The sequence below is a fragment of the Salvelinus fontinalis genome, chromosome 16 (assembly GCF_029448725.1).
Source record: "Salvelinus fontinalis isolate EN_2023a chromosome 16, ASM2944872v1, whole genome shotgun sequence".
Lineage (NCBI taxonomy): Eukaryota > Metazoa > Chordata > Actinopteri > Salmoniformes > Salmonidae > Salvelinus > Salvelinus fontinalis.
Window position 1 is genome coordinate 5439784 of NC_074680.1, and position 27954 is coordinate 5467737.

General features: G+C 49.2%; 1 protein-coding gene across 1 annotated transcript in view; it reads left to right on the forward strand.

Annotated features, from left to right (window-relative positions):
- The window catches only part of LOC129812556 (MAM domain-containing glycosylphosphatidylinositol anchor protein 1-like), a 310719-nt gene that overhangs the window by 20194 nt on the left and 262571 nt on the right, over positions 1–27954 (forward strand). The window contains exon 2 of the mRNA XM_055864208.1: positions 7778–7867. Within this exon, the coding sequence (XP_055720183.1) occupies positions 7801–7867 (67 nt within the window). The 5' untranslated portion in view covers positions 7778–7800. The remainder of the gene's footprint in view (positions 1–7777; positions 7868–27954) is intronic.

The window sequence follows — 27954 nt, forward strand, 5'->3', positions numbered from 1 at the left end:
CTCAAGAGCGCGTGTCCTCCTTCACGGTCCGGTATATCCGGCGCCACCTTCCCGCCCCAGCCCAGTACCACCAGTGCCTACACCACGCACCAGGCTTCCAGTGCATCGCCAGAGCCCTGTTCCTCCTCCCCGCACTCGCCCTGAGGTGCGTGCCCTCAGCCCGGTACCTCCAGTTCCGGCACCACGCATCAGGCCTATAGTGCGTCTCAGCCGGCCAGAGTATGCCGTCTGCACAGCGGTGCCTGAACTGCCCGTCTGCCCAACGCCGTCTGAACCGTCCGTCTGCCCAGGGCCGTCTGAACCGTCCTTCTGCCCAGCGCCGTCTGAGCCGTCCGTCTGCCCAGCGCCGTCTGAGCCGTCCGTCTGCCCAGCGCGGTCTGAGCCGTCCGTCTGCCCAGCGCCGTCTGAGCCGTCCGTCTGCCCAGCGCCGTCTGAGCCGTCCGTCTGCCCAGCGCCGTCTGAGCCGTCCGTCTGCCCAGCGCCGTCTGAGCCGTCCGTCTGCCCAGCGCCGTCTGAGCCGTCCGTCTGCCCAGCGCCGTCTGAGCCGTCCGTCTGCCCAGCGCCGTCTGAGCCGTCCGTCTGCCCAGCGCCGTCTGAGCCGTCCGTCTGCCCAGCGCCGTCTGAGCCGTCCGTCTGCCCAGCGCCGTCTGAGCCATCCGTCTGCCCAGCGCCGTCTGAGTCATCCGTCTGCCCAGCGCCATTAGAGCCGCCCGTCTGTCCCGAGCCATTAGAGCCGCCCGTCTGTCCCGAGCCGCCAGAGCCGCCAGCCAGTCAGGAGCCGCCAGAGCCGCCAGCCAGTCAGGAGCCGCCAGAGCCGCCAGCCAGTCAGGAGCCGCCAGAGCCGCCAGCCAGTCAGGAGCCGCCAGAGCCGCCAGCCAGTCAGGAGCCGCCAGAGCCGCCAGCCAGTCAGGAGCCGCCAGAGCCGCCAGCCAGTCAGGAGCCGCCAGAGCCGCCAGCCAGTCAGGAGCCGCCAGAGCCGCCAGCCAGTCAGGAGCTGCCAGAGCCGCCAGCCAGTCAGGAGCCGCCAGCCAGTCAGGAGCCGCCAGAGACGCCAGCCAGTCAGGAGCCGCCAGAGACGCCAGCCAGTCAGGAGCCGCCAGAGACGCCAGCCAGTCAGGAGCCGCCAGAGACGCCAGCCAGTCAGGAGCCGCCAGAGACGCCAGCCAGTCAGGAGCCGCCAGAGACGCCAGCCAGTCAGGAGCCGCCAGAGACGCCAGCCAGTCAGGAGCTGCCAGAGACGCCAGTCAGTCAGGAGCTGCCAGAGACGCCAGTCAGTCAGGAGCTGCCAGAGACGCCAGTCAGTCAGGAGCTGCCAGAGACGCCAGTCAGTCAGGAGCTGCCAGAGACGCCAGTCAGTCAGGAGCTGCCAGAGACGCCAGTCAGTCAGGAGCTGCCAGAGACGCCAGTCAGTCAGGAGCTGCCAGAGACGCCAGTCAGTCAGGAGCTGCCAGAGACGCCAGTCAGTCAGGAGCTGCCCTCCAGTCAGGAGCTGCCCTCCAGTCATGAGCTGCCACTCAGTCCGGAGCTGCCACTCAGTCCGGAGCTGCCACTCAGTCCGGAGCTGCCACTCAGTCCGGAGCTGCCACTCAGTCCGGAGCTGCCACTCAGTCCGGAGCTGCCACTAGTCCGGAGTTGTCCCTCTGTCCGGAGTTGTCCCTCTGTCCGGAGTTGTCCCTCTGTCCGGAGCTGTCCCTCTGTCCTGAGCTACCTCTCTGTCCTGAGCTACCTCTCTGTCCTGAGTTACCTCTCTGTCCTGAGCTACCTCTCTGTCCTGAACTACCTCTTTGTCCTGAACTACCTCTTTGTCCTGAACTACCTCTCTGTCCTGAGTTGTCTCCTCTATTGTAGAGGGGAGTTGGTGAAGGTTCCTGGACCATGGTCGGGGGCGAGGGTCGCCACTCAAGGGACGCTAAGGAGGTGGACAAAGACAATGGTGGAGTGGTGCCCTCGTCCACCGCCGGAGCCGCCACCGCGGACAGATGCCCACCCAGACCCTCCCCTTGAGTTTTAGGGGTGCGCCCGGAGTTCGCACCTTGAGGGGGGGGGGGTTCTGTCACGTTCCTGACCTGTTTTCTGTTGTTTTGTATGTGTTTAGTTGGTCAGGACGTGAGCTGGGTGGGAATTCTATGTTGTGTGTCTAGTTCGTCTGTTTCTATGTCAGCCTAGTGTGGGTTCTCAATCAGAGACAGATGGTAGTCGTTGTCTCTGATTGAGACTCATATAGGAGGCTTGTTTTGTGTTGGGATTTTGTGGGTGTTTGTTACCTGTCTCTGTGTTTGTGTTCTGCACCAGATAGGTCTGTATCAGTTTTGCACATTTGTTATTTTGTATGTTGTTTGTAGTGTTTCACTTGTTCTGGTATTAAACATGTTTAACACTAGCCGCGCTGCACTTTGGTCCTCTCCTTCACCCCTGGAAGAAAACCTTTACAAGTGTATATATAAAAATCGTCTGATTAATCGATATCGGCTTTTTTGGTCCTCCAATAATCGGTGTCGGCGTTGAAAAATCATAATCTGTCGACCTCTAGTACAGTTGATTCAAATCTGGGACCGAGAGACTGAAAAACAGCTTCTATCTCAAGGCCATCAGAATGTTAAACAGCCATCACTAACATTGAGTGGCTGCTGCCAACATACTGACTCAAATCTCTAGCCACTATAATAATTAAAAAAATGGATGTAATAAATGTAATAAATGTATCACTAGTCACTTTTAACACATGCCACTTTATATAATGTTTGCATACACTACATTACTCATCTCATATGTACAGTTGAAGTCGGAAGTTTACATACACTTTAGCCAAATACATTTAAACTCAGTTTTTCACAATTCCTGACTTTTAATCCAAATTTAATCCCCCAAAAATTCCCTGTTTTAGGTCAGTTAGGATCACCACTTTATTTTAAGAATGTGAAATGTGAAAATAACAGTAGAGAGAATGATTCATTTCAGCTTTTATTTCTTTCTACACATTCCCAGTGGGTCAGAAGTTTACATACACTCAATTATTCAAACGTTTCAGGTAGCCTTCCACAAGCTTCCCACAATAAGTTGGGTGAATTTTTGCCCATTCCTCCTGACAGTGCTGGTGTAACTGAGTCAGGTTTGTAGGCCTCCTTGCTCGCACACGCTTTTTCAGTTCTTCCCACAAATTTTCTATGGGATTGAGGTCAGGGCTTTGAGATGGCCACTCCAATACCTTGATTTTGTTGTCCTTAAGCCATTTTGCCACAACTTTGGAAGTATGCTTGGGGTCATTGTCCATTTGGAAGACCCATTTGCGACCAAGCTTTAACTTCCTGACTGATGTCTTGAGATGTTGCTTCAATATATCCACATCATTTCCCATCCTCATGATGCCATCTATTTTGTGAAGGCACCAGTCCCTCCTGCAGCAAAGCACCCCCACATCATGATGCTACCACCCCCGTGCTTCATGGTTGGGATGGTGTTCTTCGGCTTGCAAGCCTCCCCTTTTTCGTCCAAACATAACGATAGTCATTATAGCCAAACAGTTATATTTTTGTTTCATCAGACCAGAGGATATTTCTCCCCATGTGCAGTTGCAAACGGTAGTCTGGCTTTTTTATGGCCGTTTTGGAGCAGTGCCTTTTTCCTTGCCGAGCGGCCTTTCAGGTTATGTTGTTATAGGACTCATTTTACTGTGGCTATAGATACTTTTGTACCTGTTTCCTCCAGCATCTTCACAAGGTCCTTTGCTGTTGTTTTGGGATTGATTTGCACTTTTCGCACCAAAGTATGTTCCTCTCTAGGAGACAGAACGCGTCTCCTTCCTGAGCGGTATGATGGCTGCGTGGTCCCATGGTGTTTATACTTGCGTACTATTGTTTGTACAGATGAACATTCATGTACCTTCAGGCGTTTGGAAATTGCTCCCAAGGATGAACCAGACTTGTGAAGTTCAAAAAAGAAAAAGATGATTTCTTTTGATTTTCCCATGATGTCAAGCAAAGAGGCACTGAGTTTGAAGGTAGGCCTTGAAATACATCCACAGGTACACCTCCAATCGACTCAAAGGATGTCAATAAGCCTATCAGAAGCTTCTAAAGCCATGACATCATTTTCTGGAATTTTCCAAGCTGTTTAAAGGCACAGTCAACTTAATGTATGTAAACTTCTGACCCACTGGAATTGTGAAAGTGAAATAGTCTGCCTGTTGTTGGAAAAATTACTTCTGTCATGCACAAAGTAGATGTCCTAACCGACTTGCCAGAACTATAGTTTGTTAACAAGAAATTTGTGGAGTGGTTGAAAAACGAGTTTTAATGACTCCAACCTAAGTGTATGTAAACTTCCGACTTCAACTGTTTATACTGCACTCTCTACCATCTACTGCATCTTGCTTATGCCGTTCGGCCATCGCTCATCCATATATTTATATGTGCATATTCTTATTCATTCCTTTACACTTGTGTGTGTAACCGATGTGAAATGGCTAGCTAGTTAGCGAGGTGCGCGCTAATAGCGTTTCAATCGGTGACGTCACTCGCTCTGAGACCTTGAAGTAGTTGTTTCCCTTGCTCTGCAAGGGCCGCGGCATTTGTGGAGCGATGGGTAACGATGCTTCGAGGGTGGCTGTTGCCTGTGTGTGCAGAGGGTCCCTGGTTCGAGCCCAGGTAGGGGCGAGGAGAGGGACAGAAGCAATACTGTTACAGGTGTATAAGGTAGTTGTGAAATTGTTCGATTATTTGTTATATATTACTGCACGGTCGGAACTAGAAGCACAAGCATTTCGCTACACTCGCATTAACATCTGCTAACCATGTGTATATGACCAATAAAATTTGATGTTATAAACAGCAGGTGCTACATCGTAGACCAATCAGAATTAATCTCTCATGTCCAGCCCGTTCATTATCTCAGCCAATCATGGGTTGCAGAAAGGTTTCCGTGGCTAAACCAAATAGGCTCATAATTTAACGAGTTTATTTGTATTTACAGATGGCACAATAGTTTGTAATTAAGGCACATGAAAGTTCACATGGTCTAGAAGGTATTTCTGCCAAAAAAAATGCATTTTGATAAAAAACAACATTTAAATACCTCTCCTGTGAAGTAGTGACATGAGACATACGCCTAATTTCCTGAAACTAGTCATATGTGCATGTATTATATTCCCAAACTAGGTGAAGTAGACTATTCAAACGTGGGAGTGTGCCACGCTCAATGGGCCGAGGCCACAGACGTAATTCGAAACTAGACATTGAACTGACATTTGGTTGAGTTCTAGTTTTGATTTACATTTGGTTGAGTTGTCAACTAACATGAATTCAACTTGAAATGAACAAAAAATGTCACCATGTCATTGGATTTAGGTTAGAAGTTGAGTGAAAAAAATACAAAATGCCCTTATGTTGATTACTTGTTTATTCAACGTCATCACATTGATTTCCAATGACATGGAAACAATGTTAATTCAACCAGAGTGTGCAGACTTAATGAACGCAGACAATTGGTTTTGAGGCACACAAATGAGCGAGACATTGACTAGTAGGCCTATGCACTATATACAGCGTATTCGGAAAGTATTCAGACCCCTTGACATTTCCCACATTTTGTTACGTTACAGACTCGTTCCAAAAAAAATGTAATTGTTATTTTTTCCTCATCAATCTACACACAATACCCCATAATGACAATGCCAAAACAGGTTTTTAGAAATTTTGGCAAATGTATAAACAAAAGAAATGGAAATATCACATTTACAAAAGACCCCTTACTCAGTACTTTGTTGAAGCACCTTTGGCAGCGATTACAGCCTTGAGGGGTTTGGGAATAAAGCTACAAGCTTGGCACACCTGTATTTGGGGAGCTTCTCCCATTTTTCTCTGCAGATCCTCTCAGCTCTGTCAGGTTGGATGGGGAGCGTCGCTGCACAGCTATTTTAAGTTTTCTCCAGAGATGTTAGATCGGGTTCAAGTCCGGGACTTGGCTGGACCACACAAGGACATTCCGAGACTTGTCCCAAGGCCACTGCTGCGTTGTCTTGATGTGAGCTTAAGGTCATTGTCCTGTTGGAAGGTGAACCTTAGCCCCAGTCTGAGGTCCCAAGTGCTCTGGAGCAGGTTTTCATCAAGAATCTCTCTGTACTTTGCTCCGTTCATCTCTCCCAGTCCCTGCCGCTGAAAAACATCCCCACAGCATGATGCTGCCACCACCATGCTTCACCGTAGGGATGTGACGATTGGCATTCAGGCCAAAGAGTTCAATCTGGTTTCATTAGACCAGAGAATCTTGTTTCTCCTGGTCTGCGAGTCCATTAGGTGTCTTTTGGCAAACTCCAAGCGGGCTGTCATGTGCCTTTTACTGAGGAGTGGCTTCCATCTGACCACTCTACCATAAAGGCCTGATTGGTGGAGTGCTGCAGAGATGGTTGTCCTTCTGTAAAGTTCTCCCATCTCCACAGACAAACTCTGGAGCTCTTTCAGAGTGACCATGGGGTTCTTGGTCACCTCTCTGACCAAGGCCCTTCTCTCCCGATTGCTCAGTTTGGCCGGACGGCCAGCTCTCGGATGAATCTTGGTGGTTCCAAACTTTTCCATTTAAGAATGATGGAGGCTGCTGTTTTTGGGGACTTTCAATGCTGCAGACATTTTCTGCTACCCTTCCCTAGATCTGTGCCTCGACACAATTCTGTCTCGGAGCTGTATGGACAATTCCTTCGCCCTCATGGCTTGGTCTTTGCTATGGCATTGACTGTCAACTGTGGGGCCTTTTATAGACAGTTGTGTGCCTTTCCAAATCATGTACAATCAAGTTGTAGAAACATTTTAAGGATGGGCAATGGAAACAGGACGCACCTAAGCTCAATTTCGAGTCTCATAGCAAAGGGTCTAAATTACTATGTAAATAAGGTATTTCTGTTTTTTATATTGAATACATTTGCAAAACTTTCTGAAAACCTGTTTTCACATTGCCATTATGGGGTATTGGGTGTAGATTGATGAGGAATAAAATGTATTTAATCCATTTTAGAATAAGGCTGTAACGTAACAAAATTTGGAAAAAGTCAAGGGATCTGAATACTTCCCGAATGGGTAACTTTTCTGAAAGAGACAAGTGTATGAATTCACAATGCTAGGCGAAGCTAAATCAGTTGCCAAATTGAGGGACAAAGTGCATCAATCATTCTATCATTTTGATTGACTCGTTTACGTTCCTTTAATAGGCATTCAATTAAAACACAATATCACACAAAATATCAGTTAACATGATTGATTTGGCACGGTTGTCTATTGCTTATTTATTATTCCGTTTTTATCACCTATTCAGTGAGGAATGTAATCTATTTGTATTTTTGGAAATGTTCTGAATGAATATTGCTGCTATTGTCCACAAGTCCTGTGTATGTGTGTGCGCGTGTGTGCACATCCACATGTGTAATAGGCAATGTGTGTGGTGATATGCCGGTGGGTGAAATCGTGTTATGCTCGCTGTCCTTACCTGCCTGTTAGCAAATTCTGAAATACACCATAATAACTTTAGGTAATCCTGTCAAACCCAAGAATTATTACGATTTAATTATCTGTGCGAGGAAGTTTAAATGATTTACGGGGCCGAACAAACAGATGTAATACTCCTCACTTATTCTCTTGTCTGGATTGTTAACTAGTCTACTGTCGCTGTTACACGCTACTCACTATAATCTACCGTGGCTCCTTCAATCTAGTCACGGTGCTCTCATGCCCTCCTCTTTCCCCATTCACTCAGACTGAGAAACCTGCTCTTCTCTCTCTCCGACTCTTTCCAGGTTATGAGGGATCGGAGCTGAAGATGGACCTTTTCTGGATTTTGGTATTTTCTATCATCTACCCATATGCGCGAGGGCAAGGAGTGTACGGTAAGAAATAATCAATCAATCAAATTGATTTATAAAGCCCTTCTTATATCAGCTGATTTCGCAAAGTGCTGTACAGAAACCCAGCCTAAAACCCCAAACAGCAAGCAATACAGGTGTAGAAGCACGGAGGCTAGGAAAAACTCCATAGAAAGGCCAGAACCTAGGAAGAAACCTAGAGAGGAACCAGGCTATGAGGGGTGGCCAGTCTTCTTCTGGCTGTGCCGGGTGGAGATTATTACAGAACATGGCCAAGATGTTCAAATGTTCATAAATGACCAGCAGAGTTAAATAATAATAATCACAGTGGTTGTCGAGGGTGCAACAGGTCAGCACTTCAGGAGTAAATGTCTGTTGTCTTTTTATAGCCGATCATTCAGAGTATCTCTACCGCTCCTGCTGTCTCTAGAGAGTTGAAAACAGCAGGACAGCAACACCAGGTGGACTAGGGACAGCAAGGAGTCATCATGCCAGGTAGTCCTGAGGCATGGTCCTAGGGTTCAGGTCCTCCGAGAGAGAGAAAGAACGAAAGAGAGAGAAAGATGGGAGAATTAGAGAGAGCATACTTAAATTCACACAGAACACCAGATAAGATAGGATAAATACTCCAGATATAACAGACTGACCCTCGCCCCCCGACACAAACTACTGCAGCGTAAAAACTGGAGGCTGAGACAGGAGGGGTCGGGAAACACTGTGGCCCCGTCCGACGATACCCACAGGACAGGGCCAAACAGGCAGGATATCACCCCAACCACTTTGCCAAAGCACAGCCTCCACACCACTAGAGGGATATCTTCAACCACCAACTTACCATCCTGAGACAAGGCCGAGGATAGCCCACGAAGATCTCCGCCACGGCACAACCCAAGGGGGTGCGTCAACCCGGGCAGGAAGACCACGTCAGTGACTCAACCCACTCAAGTGACGCACCCCTCCTAGGGACGGCATGGAAGAGCACCAGTAATCCATTGACTCAGCCCCTGTAATAGGGTTAGAGGCAGAGAATCCCAGTGGAGAGAGCGGAACCGGCCAGGCAGAGACAGCAAGGGCGGTTTGTTGCTCCAGTGCCTTTCCGTTCACCTTCACACTCCTGGGCCAGACTACACTCAATCATAGGACCTACTGAAGAGATGAGTCTTCAATAAAGACTTAACGGTTGAGACCGAGTCTGCGTCTCACATGGATAGGCAGACCATTCCATAAAAATGGAGCTCTATAGGAGAAAGCCCTGCCTCCAGCTGTTTGCTTAGAAATTCTAGGGACAGTAAGGAGGCCTGCGTCTTGTGACCGTAGCGTACGTGTAGGTAGTACGGCAGGACCAAATTGGAAAGATAGGTAGGAGCAAGCCCATGTAATACTTCAGCCCTTGTCTTAACAGGAAGCCAGTGTAGAGAGGCTAGCACTGGAGTAATATCAATATTTTTTGTTGTTGTTCTAGTCAAGATTCTAGCGGACGTTTTTAGCACTAACTGAAGTGTATTTAGTGCTTTATCCGGGTAGCTGGAAAGTAGAGCATTGCAGTTGTCTAATCTAGAAGTGACAAAAGCATGGATCAATTTTTCTGCATCAGTTTTGGACAGAAAGTTTCTGATTTTTGCAATGTTACGTAGATGGAAAAAATCTGTCCTCGTCAAAAGAGAGATCAGGGTCCAGAGTAACGCCGAGGTCCTTCACAGTTTTATTTGAGACGACTGTACAACAAAGATTAATTGTCAGATTCAACAGAAGATCTCTTTGTTTCTTGGGACCTAGAACAAGCATCTCTGTTTTGTCCTAGTTTAAAAGTAGAAAGTTTGCAGCCATCCACTTCCTTTTGTCTGAAACACAGGCTTCCAGCGAGGGCAATTTTGGGGCTTCACCATGTTTCATTGATATGTACAGCTGTGTGTCATCCGCATAGCAGTGAAAGTTAACATTTTGTTTCCAAATGACATCACCAAGAGGTAAAACATATAGTGAAACAATAGTGGTCCTAAAACGGAGCCTTGAGAAACACCGGAATTTACAGTTGATTTGCCAGAGGACAAACCGATATCTTTCCGACAGATAAGATCTTAACCAGGCCAGAACTTGTCCGTGTAGACCAATTTGGGTTTCCAATCTCTCCAAAAGAATGTGGTGATCGATGATATCAAAAGCAGACCTGAGGTCTAGGAGCACGAGGACAGCTGCAGAGCCTCGGTCTGACGCCATTAAAAGGTAATTTACCACCTTCACAAGTGCAGTCTCAGTGCTATGATGGGGTTGCATATCAGACTGAAGCATTTCGTATACATTGTTTGTCTTCAGGAAGGCCTTCCTGAAGTTTTTTCAAAAAATGTTGAGAGGAATGGGAGATTCGATATAGGCCGATATTTTTAAAATATTTTCTGGGTCAAGGTTTGGCTTTTTCAAGAGAGGATTTATTACTGCCACTTTTAGTGAGTTTGGTACACATCCTGTGGATAGAGTGCCGTTTATTATGTTCAACATAGGAGGGCCAAGCACAGGAAGCAGCTCTTTCAGTAGTTTAGTTGGAATAGGGTCCAGCATGCAGCTTGAAGGTTTAGAGGCCATGATTATTTTCACCGTGTCAAGAGATATAGTACTAAAACACTTGAGTGTCTCCCTTGATCCTAGGTCCTGGCAGAGTTGTGCAGACTCAGGATAACTGACCTTTGGCGGAATACGCAGATTTAAAGAGGATTCCGTAATTTGCTTTCTAATGATCATGATCTTTTCCTCAAAGAAGTTCATGAATTTATGTGAAAGCCATCCTTTCTTGGGGAACGCTGCTTTTTAGTTAGCTTTACGACATCAAAAAAACATTTTGGATTGTTCTTATTTTCCTCAATTAAGTTGGAAAAATAGGTTGATGAGCAGCAGTGAGGGCTCTTTGATACTGCACTGTACTGTCTTTCCAAGCTAATCGGAAGACTTCCAGTTTGGTGTAGCATCATTTCCGTTCCAATTTTCTGGAAGCTTGCTTCAGAGCTCGGGTATATTCTGTATACCAGGTTGCTAGTTTCTTAAACAAATGTTTTTAGGGGTGCGACTGTATCTAGGGTTTTGTGCAAGGTTAAATTGAGTTCCTCAGTTAGGTGGTTTGTCACGCCCTGGCCTTAGTATTCTTTGTTTTCTTTATTATTTTAGTTAGGTCAGGGTGTGACATGGGGAATGTTTGTGTTTTGTTGGTTTTGGGTGTTTCTATGGTAAAGGGGTTGTTGGGTGTAGTATATGGGTTTGTGTTGAGTTCATGTGTCTAGCGTTGTCTATGTATGTTTAGTTGTCTAGGAGAGTCTATGGTTACCTGAATGAGTTCCCAATTAGAGACAGCTGATTTCGGTTGTCTCTGATTGGGAGCCATATTTAGGGTAGCCATAGGCTTTCATTTGTTGTGAGTAGTTGTCTATGTGATACGTTTGTAGCCAGTGTGTGCACATCGTTGTTTAGCTTCACGATCGTTTTCTTGTTTTGTTTAGTGTTTAAGTGTTTTTGTTTCGTTTGCCTTCTTCGTTAATAAAAAGGAGATGGCTTATTTTCCTAAAGCTGCGTTTTGGTCCGTTAATCCTCCACACGATCGTGACAGAACTACTCACCAATACAGGACCAAGCGGCATGGAAAGCGGCAACAGGACCCACCTACACAGGATTCGTGGACATGGGAGGAGATACTGGATGGTAAGGGGCCGTGGGCACAACCGGGAGAATATCGCCTTCCTCGTGAAGAGCTGGAGGCAGCTAAAGCCGAGAGGAGGCGATATGAGGAGGCAGCACGGAGACAAGGCTGGAAGCCCGTGAGTACAACCCAAAAATTTCTTGGGGGGGGCCTTAAAGGGAGTGTGGCGAAGTCAGGTAGGAAACCTGCGCCTACTCCCTGTACTTACCGTGGAGAGCGAGAGTACGGGCAGACACCGTGTTACGCAGTAGAGCGCACGGTGTCTCCTGTACGCGTGCATAGCCCGGTTCGGTACATTTCAGCTCCACGTATCGGCCGGGCTAGACTGAGCGTTGAGCCGTATGTCATGAAGCCGGCCCAACGCATCTGGTCACCAGTGCGTCTCCTCGGGCCGGCGTACATGGCACCAGCCTTACGCATGGTGTCCCCGGTTCGCCTACATAGGCCGGTGCGGGTTATTCCACCTCCCCGCACTGGTCAGGCGACGGGGAGCATACAACCAGGTAAGGTTGGGCAGGCTCGGCGCTCAAGGGAGCCAGTACGCCTGCACGGTCCGGTATTTCCGGCGCCACCTCCCCGCCCCAACCCAGTACCACCAGTGCCTCCTCCACGCACTAGCCATATGGTGCGTGTCTCCAGCCCTTTACCACCAGTGCCTAAACCACGCACCAAGCCTCCTGTGTGTCCCCAGAGTCCTGTGCGTCCTGTTGCTGCTCCCCGCACTAGCCCTGAGATGCGTGTCCCCAGCCCGGTACCACCAGTCCCGGCACCACGCACCAGGCCTACAGTGCGCCTCAGCCGGCAGGAGTCTGCCGTCTGCACAGCGATGCCTGAACTGCCCGTCTGCCAAGCGCCATCTGAGCCATCCGTCTCCCCAGCGCCATCTGAGCCATCCGTCTCCCCAGCGCCATCTGAGCCATCCGTCTGCAATGAGCCTGCAAAGCCGCCCGTCTGCCATGAGCCTGCAAAGCCGCCCGTCTGCCATGAGCCTACTGAGCCGCCCGCCAGACAGGAGCCGCTAGAGCCGCCCGCCAGACAGGAGCCGCTAGAGCCGTCCGTCAGACAGGATCTGCCAGAGCCGCCAATCAGACAGGATCTGCCAGAGCCGCCAATCAGACAGGATCTGCCAGAGCCGCCAGCCAGCCATGAGCAGCCAGATCAGTCAGCTAGCCATGAGCAGCCAGATCAGTCAGCTAGCCATGAGCAGCCAGATCAGTTAGCTAGCCATGAGCAGCCAGATCCGTCAGCCAGCCATGAGCAGCCAGATCCGTCAGCTAGCCATGAGCAGCCAGATCCGTCAGCTAGCCATGAGCAGCCAGATCCGTCAGCTAGCCATGAGCAGCCAGATCCGTCAGCTAGCCATGAGCAGCCAGATCCGTCAGCTAGCCATGAGCAGCCAGATCCGTCAGCCAGCCATGAGCAGCCAGATCCGTCAGCCAGCCATGAGCAGCCAGATCCGTCAGTCAGCCATGAGCAGCCAGATCCGTCAGTTAGCCATGGGCCGTCCCTCAGTCCGGAGCTGCCGTTCCTCAGTCCGGAGCTGCCGTTCCTCAGTCCGGAGCTGCCCCTTATCCTGGTGCTGCCCCTTATCCTGGTGCTGTCCCTTACCCTGGTACTGCCCCTTAGTTCGGAGCTGCCCCTGACCCTGGTACTGCCCCTTACCCTGGTACTGCCCCTTAGTCCGGAGCTGCCCCTTAGTCCGGAACTGCCCCTTAATGCAGTGGGGTTAATGTGGAGGGGGGTCATTTGGAGGAAGCTAAGGAGGTGGTTAGGGACTGTGGTGACGTGGGGACCGCAACCAGAGCCGGAGCCGCCACCGTGGATGGAAGCCCACCCAGACCCTCCCCTAGACTGTGTAATGGTGCGCCCGGAGTTCGCACCTTAAGGGGGGGTTATGTCACGCCCTGGCCTTAGTATTCTTTGTTTTCTTTATTATTTTAGTTAGGTCAGGGTGTGACATGGGGAATGTTTGTGTTTTGTTGGTTTTGGGTGTTTCTATGGTAAAGGGGTTGTTGGGTGTAGTATATGGGTTTGTGTTGAGTTCATGTGTCTAGCGTTGTCTATGTATGTTTAGTTGTCTAGGAGAGTCTATGGTTACCTGAATGAGTTCCCAATTAGAGACAGCTGATTTCGGTTGTCTCTGATTGGGAGCCATATTTAGGGTAGCCATAGGCTTTCATTTGTTGTGAGTAGTTGTCTATGTGATACGTTTGTAGCCAGTGTGTGCACATCGTTGTTTAGCTTCACGATCGTTTTCTTGTTTTGTTTAGTGTTTAAGTGTTTTTGTTTCGTTTGCCTTCTTCGTTAATAAAAAGGAGATGGCTTATTTTCCTAAAGCTGCGTTTTGGTCCGTTAATCCTCCACACGATCGTGACAGAACTACTCACCAATACAGGACCAAGCAGCATGGAAAGCGGCAACAGGACCCACCTACACAGGATTCGTGGACATGGGAGGAGATACTGGATGGTAAGGGGCCGTGGGCACAACCGGGAGAATATCGCCTTCCTCGTGAAGAGCTGGAGGCAGCTAAAGCCGAGAGGAGGCGATATGAGGAGGCAGCACGGAGACAAGGCTGGAAGCCCGTGAGTACAACCCAAAAATTTCTTGGGGGGGGCCTTAAAGGGAGTGTGGCGAAGTCAGGTAGGAAACCTGCGCCTACTCCCTGTACTTACCGTGGAGAGCGAGAGTACGGGCAGACACCGTGTTACGCAGTAGAGCGCACGGTGTCTCCTGTACGCGTGCATAGCCCGGTTCGGTACATTTCAGCTCCACGTATCGGCCGGGCTAGACTGAGCGTTGAGCCGTATGTCATGAAGCCGGCCCAACGCATCTGGTCACCAGTGCATCTCCTCGGGCCGGCGTACATGGCACCAGCCTTACGCATGGTGTCCCCGGTTCGCCTACATAGGCCGGTGCGGGTTATTCCACCTCCCCGCACTGGTCAGGCGACGGGGAGCATACAACCAGGTAAGGTTGGGCAGGCTCGGCGCTCAAGGGAGCCAGTACGCCTGCACGGTCCGGTATTTCCGGCGCCACCTCCCCGCCCCAACCCAGTACCACCAGTGCCTCCTCCACGCACTAGCCATATGGTGCGTGTCTCCAGCCCTTTACCACCAGTGCCTAAACCACGCACCAAGCCTCCTGTGTGTCCCCAGAGTCCTGTGCGTCCTGTTGCTGCTCCCCGCACTAGCCCTGAGATGCGTGTCCCCAGCCCGGTACCACCAGTCCCGGCACCACGCACCAGGCCTACAGTGCGCCTCAGCCGGCAGGAGTCTGCCGTCTGCACAGCGATGCCTGAACTGCCCGTCTGCCAAGCGCCATCTGAGCCATCCGTCTCCCCAGCGCCATCTGAGCCATCCGTCTCCCCAGCGCCATCTGAGCCATCCGTCTGCAATGAGCCTGCAAAGCCGCCCGTCTGCCATGAGCCTGCAAAGCCGCCCGTCTGCCATGAGCCTACTGAGCCGCCCGCCAGACAGGAGCCGCTAGAGCCGCCCGCCAGACAGGAGCCGCTAGAGCCGTCCGTCAGACAGGATCTGCCAGAGCCGCCAATCAGACAGGATCTGCCAGAGCCGCCAATCAGACAGGATCTGCCAGAGCCGCCAGCCAGCCATGAGCAGCCAGATCAGTCAGCTAGCCATGAGCAGCCAGATCAGTCAGCTAGCCATGAGCAGCCAGATCAGTCAGCTAGCCATGAGCAGCCAGATCCGTCAGCCAGCCATGAGCAGCCAGATCCGTCAGCTAGCCATGAGCAGCCAGATCCGTCAGCTAGCCATGAGCAGCCAGATCCGTCAGCTAGCCATGAGCAGCCAGATCCGTCAGCTAGCCATGAGCAGCCAGATCCGTCAGCTAGCCATGAGCAGCCAGATCCGTCAGCCAGCCATGAGCAGCCAGATCCGTCAGCCAGCCATGAGCAGCCAGATCCGTCAGTCAGCCATGAGCAGCCAGATCCGTCAGTTAGCCATGGGCCGTCCCTCAGTCCGGAGCTGCCGTTCCTCAGTCCGGAGCTGCCGTTCCTCAGTCCGGAGCTGCCCCTTATCCTGGTGCTGCCCCTTATCCTGGTGCTGTCCCTTACCCTGGTACTGCCCCTTAGTTCGGAGCTGCCCCTGACCCTGGTACTGCCCCTTACCCTGGTACTGCCCCTTAGTCCGGAGCTGCCCCTTAGTCCGGAACTGCCCCTTAATGCAGTGGGGTTAATGTGGAGGGGGGTCATTTGGAGGAAGCTAAGGAGGTGGTTAGGGACTGTGGTGACGTGGGGACCGCAACCAGAGCCGGAGCCGCCACCGTGGATGGAAGCCCACCCAGACCCTCCCCTAGACTGTGTAATGGTGCGCCCGGAGTTCGCACCTTAAAGGGGGGTTATGTCACGCCCTGGCCTTAGTATTCTTTGTTTTCTTTATTATTTTAGTTAGGTCAGGGTGTGACATGGGGAATGTTTGTGTTTTGTTGGTTTTGGGTGTTTCTATGGTAAAGGGGTTGTTGGGTGTAGTATATGGGTTTGTGTTGAGTTCATGTGTCTAGCGTTGTCTATGTATGTTTAGTTGTCTAGGAGAGTCTATGGTTACCTGAATGAGTTCCCAATTAGAGACAGCTGATTTCGGTTGTCTCTGATTGGGAGCCATATTTAGGGTAGCCATAGGCTTTCATTTGTTGTGAGTAGTTGTCTATGTGATACGTTTGTAGCCAGTGTGTGCACATCGTTGTTTAGCTTCACGATCGTTTTCTTGTTTTGTTTAGTGTTTAAGTGTTTTTGTTTCGTTTGCCTTCTTCGTTAATAAAAAGGAGATGGCTTATTTTCCTAAAGCTGCGTTTTGGTCCGTTAATCCTCCACACGATCGTGACAGAACTACTCACCAATACAGGACCAAGCGGCATGGAAAGCGGCAACAGGACCCACCTACACAGGATTCGTGGACATGGGAGGAGATACTGGATGGTAAGGGGCCGTGGGCACAACCGGGAGAATATCGCCTTCCTCGTGAAGAGCTGGAGGCAGCTAAAGCCGAGAGGAGGCGATATGAGGAGGCAGCACGGAGACAAGGCTGGAAGCCCGTGAGTACAACCCAAAAATTTCTTGGGGGGGGCCTTAAAGGGAGTGTGGCGAAGTCAGGTAGGAAACCTGCGCCTACTCCCTGTACTTACCGTGGAGAGCGAGAGTACGGGCAGACACCGTGTTACGCAGTAGAGCGCACGGTGTCTCCTGTACGCGTGCATAGCCCGGTTCGGTACATTTCAGCTCCACGTATCGGCCGGGCTAGACTGAGCGTTGAGCCGTATGTCATGAAGCCGGCCCAACGCATCTGGTCACCAGTGCGTCTCCTCGGGCCGGCGTACATGGCACCAGCCTTACGCATGGTGTCCCCGGTTCGCCTACATAGGCCGGTGCGGGTTATTCCACCTCCCCGCACTGGTCAGGCGACGGGGAGCATACAACCAGGTAACGTTGGGCAGGCTCGGCGCTCAAGGGAGCCAGTACGCCTGCACGGTCCGGTATTTCCGGCGCCACCTCCCCGCCCCAACCCAGTACCACCAGTGCCTCCTCCACGCACTAGCCATATGGTGCGTGTCTCCAGCCCTTTACCACCAGTGCCTAAACCACGCACCAAGCCTCCTGTGTGTCCCCAGAGTCCTGTGCGTCCTGTTGCTGCTCCCCGCACTAGCCCTGAGATGCGTGTCCCCAGCCCGGTACCACCAGTCCCGGCACCACGCACCAGGCCTACAGTGCGCCTCAGCCGGCAGGAGTCTGCCGTCTGCACAGCGATGCCTGAACTGCCCGTCTGCCAAGCGCCATCTGAGCCATCCGTCTCCCCAGCGCCATCTGAGCCATCCGTCTCCCCAGCGCCATCTGAGCCATCCGTCTGCAATGAGCCTGCAAAGCCGCCCGTCTGCCATGAGCCTGCAAAGCCGCCCGTCTGCCATGAGCCTACTGAGCCGCCCGCCAGACAGGAGCCGCTAGAGCCGCCCGCCAGACAGGAGCCGCTAGAGCCGTCCGTCAGACAGGATCTGCCAGAGCCGCCAATCAGACAGGATCTGCCAGAGCCGCCAATCAGACAGGATCTGCCAGAGCCGCCAGCCAGCCATGAGCAGCCAGATCAGTCAGCTAGCCATGAGCAGCCAGATCAGTCAGCTAGCCATGAGCAGCCAGATCAGTCAGCTAGCCATGAGCAGCCAGATCCGTCAGCCAGCCATGAGCAGCCAGATCCGTCAGCTAGCCATGAGCAGCCAGATCCGTCAGCTAGCCATGAGCAGCCAGATCCGTCAGCTAGCCATGAGCAGCCAGATCCGTCAGCTAGCCATGAGCAGCCAGATCCGTCAGCTAGCCATGAGCAGCCAGATCCGTCAGCCAGCCATGAGCAGCCAGATCCGTCAGCCAGCCATGAGCAGCCAGATCCGTCAGTCAGCCATGAGCAGCCAGATCCGTCAGTTAGCCATGGGCCGTCCCTCAGTCCGGAGCTGCCGTTCCTCAGTCCGGAGCTGCCGTTCCTCAGTCCGGAGCTGCCGTTCCTCAGTCCGGAGCTGCCCCTTATCCTGGTGCCGCCCCTTATCCTGGTGCTGTCCCTTACCCTGGTACTGCCCCTTAGTTCGGAGCTGCCCCTGACCCTGGTACTGCCCCTTACCCTGGTACTGCCCCTTAGTCCGGAGCTGCCCCTTAGTCCGGAACTGCCCCTTAATGCAGTGGGGTTAATGTGGAGGGGGGTCATTTGGAGGAAGCTAAGGAGGTGGTTAGGGACTGTGGTGACGTGGGGACCGCAACCAGAGCCGGAGCCGCCACCGTGGATGGAAGCCCACCCAGACCCTCCCCTAGACTGTGTAATGGTGCGCCCGGAGTTCGCACCTTAAGGGGGGGGGTTATGTCACGCCCTGGCCTTAGTATTCTTTGTTTTCTTTATTATTTTAGTTAGGTCAGGGTGTGACATGGGGAATGTTTGTGTTTTGTTGGTTTTGGGTGTTTCTATGGTAAAGGGGTTGTTGGGTGTAGTATATGGGTTTGTGTTGAGTTCATGTGTCTAGCGTTGTCTATGTATGTTTAGTTGTCTAGGAGAGTCTATGGTTACCTGAATGAGTTCCCAATTAGAGACAGCTGATTTCGGTTGTCTCTGATTGGGAGCCATATTTAGGGTAGCCATAGGCTTTCATTTGTTGTGAGTAGTTGTCTATGTGATACGTTTGTAGCCAGTGTGTGCACATCGTTGTTTAGCTTCACGATCGTTTTCTTGTTTTGTTTAGTGTTTAAGTGTTTTTGTTTCGTTTGCCTTCTTCGTTAATAAAAAGGAGATGGCTTATTTTCCTAAAGCTGCGTTTTGGTCCGTTAATCCTCCACACGATCGTGACAGAACTACTCACCAATACAGGACCAAGCGGCATGGAAAGCGGCAACAGGACCCACCTACACAGGATTCGTGGACATGGGAGGAGATACTGGATGGTAAGGGGCCGTGGGCACAACCGGGAGAATATCGCCTTCCTCGTGAAGAGCTGGAGGCAGCTAAAGCCGAGAGGAGGCGATATGAGGAGGCAGCACGGAGACAAGGCTGGAAGCCCGTGAGTACAACCCAAAAATTTCTTGGGGGGGGGGGGGGGGGGGGGCCTTAAAGGGAGTGTGGCGAAGTCAGGTAGGAAACCTGCGCCTACTCCCTGTACTTACCGTGGAGAGCGAGAGTACGGGCAGACACCGTGTTACGCAGTAGAGCGCACGGTGTCTCCTGTACGCGTGCATAGCCCGGTTCGGTACATTTCAGCTCCACGTATCGGCCGGGCTAGACTGAGCGTTGAGCCGTATGTCATGAAGCCGGCCCAACGCATCTGGTCACCAGTGCGTCTCCTCGGGCCGGCGTACATGGCACCAGCCTTACGCATGGTGTCCCCGGTTCGCCTACATAGGCCGGTGCGGGTTATTCCACCTCCCCGCACTGGTCAGGCGACGGGGAGCATACAACCAGGTAACGTTGGGCAGGCTCGGCGCTCAAGGGAGCCAGTACGCCTGCACGGTCCGGTATTTCCGGCGCCACCTCCCCGCCCCAACCCAGTACCACCAGTGCCTCCTCCACGCACTAGCCATATGGTGCGTGTCTCCAGCCCTTTACCACCAGTGCCTAAACCACGCACCAAGCCTCCTGTGTGTCCCCAGAGTCCTGTGCGTCCTGTTGCTGCTCCCCGCACTAGCCCTGAGATGCGTGTCCCCAGCCCGGTACCACCAGTCCCGGCACCACGCACCAGGCCTACAGTGCGCCTCAGCCGGCAGGAGTCTGCCGTCTGCACAGCGATGCCTGAACTGCCCGTCTGCCAAGCGCCATCTGAGCCATCCGTCTCCCCAGCGCCATCTGAGCCATCCGTCTGCAATGAGCCTGCAAAGCCGCCCGTCTGCCATGAGCCTGCAAAGCCGCCCGTCTGCCATGAGCCTACTGAGCCGCCCGCCAGACAGGAGCCGCTAGAGCCGCCCGCCAGACAGGAGCCGCTAGAGCCGTCCGTCAGACAGGATCTGCCAGAGCCGCCAATCAGACAGGATCTGCCAGAGCCGCCAATCAGACAGGATCTGCCAGAGCCGCCAGCCAGCCATGAGCAGCCAGATCAGTCAGCTAGCCATGAGCAGCCAGATCAGTCAGCTAGCCATGAGCAGCCAGATCAGTCAGCTAGCCATGAGCAGCCAGATCCGTCAGCCAGCCATGAGCAGCCAGATCCGTCAGCTAGCCATGAGCAGCCAGATCCGTCAGCTAGCCATGAGCAGCCAGATCCGTCAGCTAGCCATGAGCAGCCAGATCCGTCAGCTAGCCATGAGCAGCCAGATCCGTCAGCTAGCCATGAGCAGCCAGATCCGTCAGCCAGCCATGAGCAGCCAGATCCGTCAGTCAGCCATGAGCAGCCAGATCCGTCAGTTAGCCATGGGCCGTCCCTCAGTCCGGAGCTGCCGTTCCTCAGTCCGGAGCTGCCGTTCCTCAGTTCGGAGCTGCCGTTCCTCAGTCCGGAGCTGCCCCTTATCCTGGTGCTGCCCCTTATCCTGGTGCTGTCCCTTACCCTGGTACTGCCCCTTAGTTCGGAGCTGCCCCTGACCCTGGTACTGCCCCTTACCCTGGTACTGCCCCTTAGTCCGGAGCTGCCCCTTAGTCCGGAACTGCCCCTTAATGCAGTGGGGTTAATGTGGAGGGGGGTCATTTGGAGGAAGCTAAGGAGGTGGTTAGGGACTGTGGTGACGTGGGGACCGCAACCAGAGCCGGAGCCGCCACCGTGGATGGAAGCCCACCCAGACCCTCCCCTAGACTGTGTAATGGTGCGCCCGGAGTTCGCACCTTAAGGGGGGGGGGTTATGTCACGCCCTGGCCTTAGTATTCTTTGTTTTCTTTATTATTTTAGTTAGGTCAGGGTGTGACATGGGGAATGTTTGTGTTTTGTTGGTTTTGGGTGTTTCTATGGTAAAGGGGTTGTTGGGTGTAGTATATGGGTTTGTGTTGAGTTCATGTGTCTAGCGTTGTCTATGTATGTTTAGTTGTCTAGGAGAGTCTATGGTTACCTGAATGAGTTCCCAATTAGAGACAGCTGATTTCGGTTGTCTCTGATTGGGAGCCATATTTAGGGTAGCCATAGGCTTTCATTTGTTGTGAGTAGTTGTCTATGTGATACGTTTGTAGCCAGTGTGTGCACATCGTTGTTTAGCTTCACGATCGTTTTCTTGTTTTGTTTAGTGTTTAAGTGTTTTTGTTTCGTTTGCCTTCTTCGTTAATAAAAAGGAGATGGCTTATTTTCCTAAAGCTGCGTTTTGGTCCGTTAATCCTCCACACGATCGTGACAGGTTAACTGATTTTTGTACTCTGACGTCCTTGGGTAGGCGGAGGGAGTCTGAAACAGCATCTAGGAATCTTTGGGTTGTCAGAGAATTTATAGCACGACTTTTAATGATCCTTGGTTGGGGTCTGAGCAGATTCGTTTTTGCGATTGCAAACAAAATAAAATGGTGGTCCGATAGACCAGGATTATGAGGAAAAACATTAAGATCCACAACATTTATTCCACGGGACAAAACTAGGTCCGGAGTATGACTGTGGCAGTGAGTAGGTCCTGAGATCTGTTGGACAAAACCCACTGAGTCGATGATGGCTCCAAAAGCCTTTTGGAGTGGGTCTGTGGACTTTTCCATGTGAATATTAAAGTCACCAAAAATGTGAATATTATCTGGTACGACTACAAGGTCCGATAGGAATCCAGGGAACCCAGTGAGGAACGCTGTATGTGTCCCAGGAGGCCTGTAAACAGTAGCTATAAAAAGTGATTGAGTAGGCTGTATAGATTTCATGACTAGAAGCTTAAAAGACGAAAACGTCTGTTTTTTTTTGTAAATTGAAATTTGTTAGCAACACCTTCGCCTTTGCGGGATGCGCGGTGGACACTGTGTTAACAACCCTCCAGACGAGCTTCAATGCCATACAACTCTCCTTCCGTGGCCTCCAACTGCTCTTAAAAATAAGTAAAACTAAATGCATGCTCTTCAACCGATCGCTGCCTGCACCTGCCCGCACGTCCAGCATCACTGTTATGGGTTTAAGATGGCACAGTGATGCCATCTGTTGGTAAATGTTTATTACTGCAACTCATGTATTTATACCGGGGTGCTTGAGATACCCGGAAGTGTCATGATGTACAGAACAAGGCTGGTTACTCGCATGAATGTCTCTGTCTCGTCATTTACCATTGGAACAAACAATCACTACTCTGGACGGTTCTGACTTGTGGACAACTACAAATACCTAGGTGTCTGGTTAGACTGTAAACTCTCCTTCCAGACTCACATCAAACATCTCCAATCCAAAGTTAATTCTAAAATTGGCTTCCTATTTCGCAACAAAGCACCCTTCACTCATGCTGCCAAACATACCCTCGTAAAACTGACCATCCTACCGATCCTCGACTTCGGCGATGTCATTTACAAAATAGCCTCCAATACCCTACTCAATAAATTGGATGCAGTCTATCACAGTGCCGTCCGTTTTGTCACCAAAGCCCCATATACTACCCACCACTGCGACCTGTACGCTCTCGTTGGCTGGCCCTAGCTTCATACTCGTCGCAAAACCCACTGGCTCCAGGTCATCTACAAGACCCTGCTATGTAAAGTTCCCCCTTATCTCAGCTCGCTGGTCACCATAGCAGCACCCACCTGTAGCACGCGCTCCAGCAGGCATGTCTCTCTGGTCACCCTCAAAACCAATTCTTCCTTTGGCCGCCTCTCCTTCCAATTCTCTGCTGCCAATGACTGGAATGAACTACAAAAATCTCTGAACCTGGAAACACTTATCCCCCTCACTAGCTTTAAGCACCAGCTGTCAGAGCAGCTCACAGATTACTGCACCTGTACATAGCCCATCTATAATTTAGCCCAAACAACTACCTCTTCCCCTACTGTATTTATTTATTTATTTTGCTCCTTTGCACCCCATTATTTCTATCTCTACTTTGCACATTCTTCCACTGCAAATCTACCATTCCAGTGTTTTACTTGCTATATTGTATTTACTTCGCCACCACTGCATTTTTTGCCTTTACCTCCCTTATCTCACCTCATTTTCTCACATTGTATATAGACTTATTTTTCTACTGTATTATTGACTGTATGTTTGTTTTACTCCACGTGTAACTCTGTGTTGTTGTTTGTGTCGAACTGCTTTGCTTTATCTTGGCCAGGTCGCAATTGTAAGTGAGAACTTGTTCTCAACTAGTTTACCTGGTTAAATAAAGGTGAAATAAATAAAATAACAATATGGTCACTAGTGTAACCAAGAGGTGAGGACTCATTTAACACAGTAAATTCATCAGGCTTAAGCCATGTTTCAGCCAGGCCAATCACATCAAGATTATGATCAGTGATTAGTTTATTGACTATAACTGCCTTGGAAGTGAGGGATCTAACATTAAGTAGCCCTATTTTGATATGTGAGATATCACAATCTCTTTCAATAATGGCAGGAATGGAGGAGGTCTTTATTCCAGTGAGATTGCTAAGGCGAACAGCGCCATGTTTAGTTTTGCCCAACCTAGACCAATGGGGATAGCTGAGCTGACTACATTGACTGTGCTAGTGGCAGACTGGTAGGCTGGCCTGCACCCTGCTGCCTAGCCTGCACCCTATCTCACTGTTTAGCTAGGGGAGCCCTGTCTATGTTCGTAGATAAGATGAGAGCACCCCTCCAGCTAGGATGGAGTCCGTCACTCCTCAACAGGCCAGGCTTGGTCTTGTTTGTGGGTGAGTCCCAGTAAAAGGGCAAGTTATCTACACATTCTATCTTTTGGGAGGGGTAGAAAACAGTTTTCAACCAGCGATTGAGTTGTGAGACTCTGCTGTAGAGCTCATCACTCCCCCCAGCTGGGAGGGGGCCAGAGACAATTACTCGATGCCGACACATCTTTCTAGCTGATTTGCACGCTGAAGCTATGTTGCGCTTGGTGACCTCTGACTGTTTCATCCTAACATTGTTGGTGCCGACATGGATAACAATATATCTGTACTCTCTACACTCACCAGTTTTAGCTTTAGCCAGCACCATTTTCAGATTAGCCTTAACGTCGGTTTGCTCTACCCCCTGGTAATACAGTGTGTGTGTCTGTGTGTGTGTTACACTGTCCATTCAGTGTAATATGATGGTAATAAACAACGCAAATATTGAGTTATTGCAACAACAAAAAATACGCACAGTTGTACCGGGCTGGTCTCATAGACTAGACGTAACATAGTAAATGAAAATCCGGGACACTCAGATTGGTATGACATGTTATTTTTGGTATGGATACATGAGAGAGAAGGTTACTTAAAAGAAAACCCCACCCAAAAACTATCTTTTGGTATTTATTTCGTTAGTCCATTGTTGACATAGTCCCTAAATGTTTTGCTTGTCAGCAATCAAGTTTTCAAGATGTGTTACCTTCAAAATACAGAAATCTTCCCACTATGATGCATTTTGCATGATGCTAAACGTGATGGCTGACAAGCAAAACATTTTGGGACTATGTCAACAATGGACTAATGAAACAAATACCAAAATATCATTTTTGGTTAGAAAAATATTAAAGGAGGGTGGGTAGGCGTAGAATGCGAATGCCTAGCAACCCAAAGGTTGCATGTTCGAATTTTATCACGGACAACTTTAGCATTTTAGCTAAATTGTAACGTTGCAACTAATTGCTACTTTTTTTGATACTTAGCAATTACTTACCATGTTTGTTAACCCTTCCCCTAACCTTAACTCTTTAACTTAACTTCTAACCTTAACCCCTATCCTTAATCCGTAGCCTAGCTAATGTTAGTCACTTAGCTAACGTTAGCATTAGCCACAACAAATTCTAACTTGTACATATCATACGAATTGTGATTTGTAACATATCATATGAATTGTAATTTGTAAAATATCATATGAAATGGATGATGGACATCCACAAATGAATACGTACATACCATACATCCACAAATGAACACATAACATATCATACTAATTTAAAAAAAATCAGATTTGTGTTTACTATGTGACGTCTACCCCTGAGTCCAGGTTGGTTACTTCTTTCTCATTCATCTTCTGATCTTAATTGTCTTGTCCCAGTACATTTTCTTTTTTGGTGCCACAAGAGATTAACAAGTTATAATATTATTAATATTAACAATGATAATAATAATGGGACTAATGCATTTCCACCTCCGGCTTGCTTCGTGCATCCAAATGATCTGACATAAAATCTATTTGACATGAAATTTTAACAGCAATTAGAAAAGTTGGAGGCTTTCTCAGTCCTTGGTAATCTCTATTAAGTCAGCAAGAAGAGCATGGCTTCGGGGGGATTCCTAGTATTGCATAATTAACCTATTGAAACCTACATACACTCGAAACAATGCTGGGTTAAAAACAACAACATTTGGGTTATTTGATAACCCAGTGCTGGTTAAATATTGGAGAGAACACACAAGCTGGGTTATTTTGACCCAACCGGTTGGGTTGTGTGAAAAACCAAACATGGGTTAATTTAACTCATTTTGAGTAAAAAATGTTTTACCTTCTGTTGGGTTGACCTAGCAGCTGGGCCTTTTTTATTTGATTTATTTAACCTTAATTTAACCAGGCAAGTCAACTACCTTAAGGATCTATGGGATCGGTGTCCCTATACCAGGACGCTTGTTGCTAACGTGCGCTAATGTGACTAGAATGACGACGTAAGTACAGTTGAAGTCGGAAGTTTACATACACCTTAGCCAAATACATTTAAACTCAGTTTTTCACAATTCCTGACATTTAATACTAGTAAAAATTCCCTGTCTTAGGTCAGTTAGGATCACCACTTAATTTTAAGAATGTGAAATGTCGGAATAATAGTAGAGAGAATGATTTATTTCAGAAGTTATTTCAGAAGTTTACATGCACTCAATTAGTATTTGGTAGCATTGCTATTAAATTGTTTAACTTGGGTCAAACGTTTCAGGTAGCCTTCCACAAGCTTCCCACAATAAGTTGGGTGAATTTTTGCCCATTCCTCCTGACAGTGCTGGTGTAACTGAGTCAGGTTTGTAGGCCTCCTTGCTCGCACACACTTTTTCAGTTCTTCCCACCAATTTTCTATGGGATTGAGGTCAGGGCTTTGTGATGGCCACTCCAATACCTTGATTTTGTTGACCTTAAGCCATTTTGCCACAACTTTGGAAGTATGCTTGGGGTCATTGTCCACTTGGAAGATGCATTTGAGACCAAACTTTAACTTCCTGACTGTTGTCTTGAAATGTTCTATTATTTAGTGAAGTGCACCAGTCCCTCCTGCAGCAAAGCACACCCACAACATGATGCTGCCACCCTTGTGCTTCACGGTTGGGATGGTGTTCTTCGGCTTGCAAGCCTCCCCCTTTTTCTCCAAACATAACGATGGTCATTATGACCAAACAGTTCTATTTTTGTTTCATCAGATCAGAGGACATTTCTCCAAAAAGTATGATCTTTGTCCCCATGTAGTCTGGCTTTTTTTATGGCAGTTTTGGAGCAGTGGCTTATTCCTTGCTGAGCGGCCTTTCAGGTTATGTCGATATAGGACTCGTTTTACTGTGGGTATAGATACTTTTGTACTTGTTTCCTCCAGCATCTTCACAAGGTCCTTTGCTGTTGTTCTGGGATTGATTTGAACTTTTCACACCAAAGTACGTTCATCTCTAGGAGACAGAACGCGTCTCCTTCCTGAGCGGTATGACGGCTGCGTGGTCCCATGGTGTTTATACTTGCGTGCTGTTGTTTGTACAGATGAACATGGTACATTCAGGCATTTGGAAATTGCTCCCAAGGATGAACCAGACTTGTGGAGGTCTACAATTTTTTTTCTGAGGTCTTGGCTGATTTCTTTTGATTTCCCCATGATGTCAAGCAAAGAGGCACTGAGTTTGAAGGTAGGCCTTGAAATACATCCACAGGTACACCTCCAATTGACTCAAATGATGTCAATAAGCCTATCAGAAGCTTCTAAACCCATGACATAATTTTCTGGAATTTTCCAAGCTGTTTAATAGCGTAGTCAACTTAGTGTATGTAAACTTCTGACCCACTGGAATTGTGATACAGTGAATTATAAGTGAAATAATCTGTCTGTAAACAATTGTTGGAAAAATGACTTGTGTCATGCACAAAGTAGATGTCTTAACCGACTTGCCAAAACTATAGTTTCTTAACAAGAAATTTGGTGAAATTTGGTTGAAAAACGAGTTTTAATGACTCCAACCCAAGTGTATGTTAACTTCCGACTTCAACTGTAACAGCAAACTGTCCAGGACATAGACATGTCTTATATGGGCAGAAAGCTTAAATTCTTGTTAATTAAACTGCACTGTCCAATTTACAATAGCTATTGCAGTAACAAAATACCATGCTACTGTTTGAGGAGAGTGCACAACAACAAAAACTTTTATCACGGGAACTGGTTTAAAACTCATTCACCTCTGAAGGTAAATAATGTACTTACATTCAGTAATCTTGCTCTGATTTGTCAACCTGAGGGTCCCAGAGATAAAATTTAGCATAGTTTTGTTTGATAAAATCTTTCTTTATATTCAGATGTAGGAACTGGGTTCTACAGTTTGAAACCCTGCTGTCTCTGTTGTCTTTTTTGTAGATTGTTTCTGATGATTTTCTGATTTCGGACAACAGAATTGTATCTTTGAAAGTCTACACGTTCCAGTTCAGATTTTTACAGATTTACATCAAAATGTTGCAAAACTAATGTGATTAAACATGAAACTATTTGTGAGAAGATCAAATTAGATTTTTAGCTTCTAAATGAGAGAATTGTTTCATAAGTCAATTTATGCTCAATCAGTAACCCCACCCACGGGAGCACAGACATTGGTTAGAAGGATGAAACACGCCCCTTCTTCTCCCCAGCACAAAAGCTCCCGTAACGATGATTATCATTTAGTTCCAGAAATGTG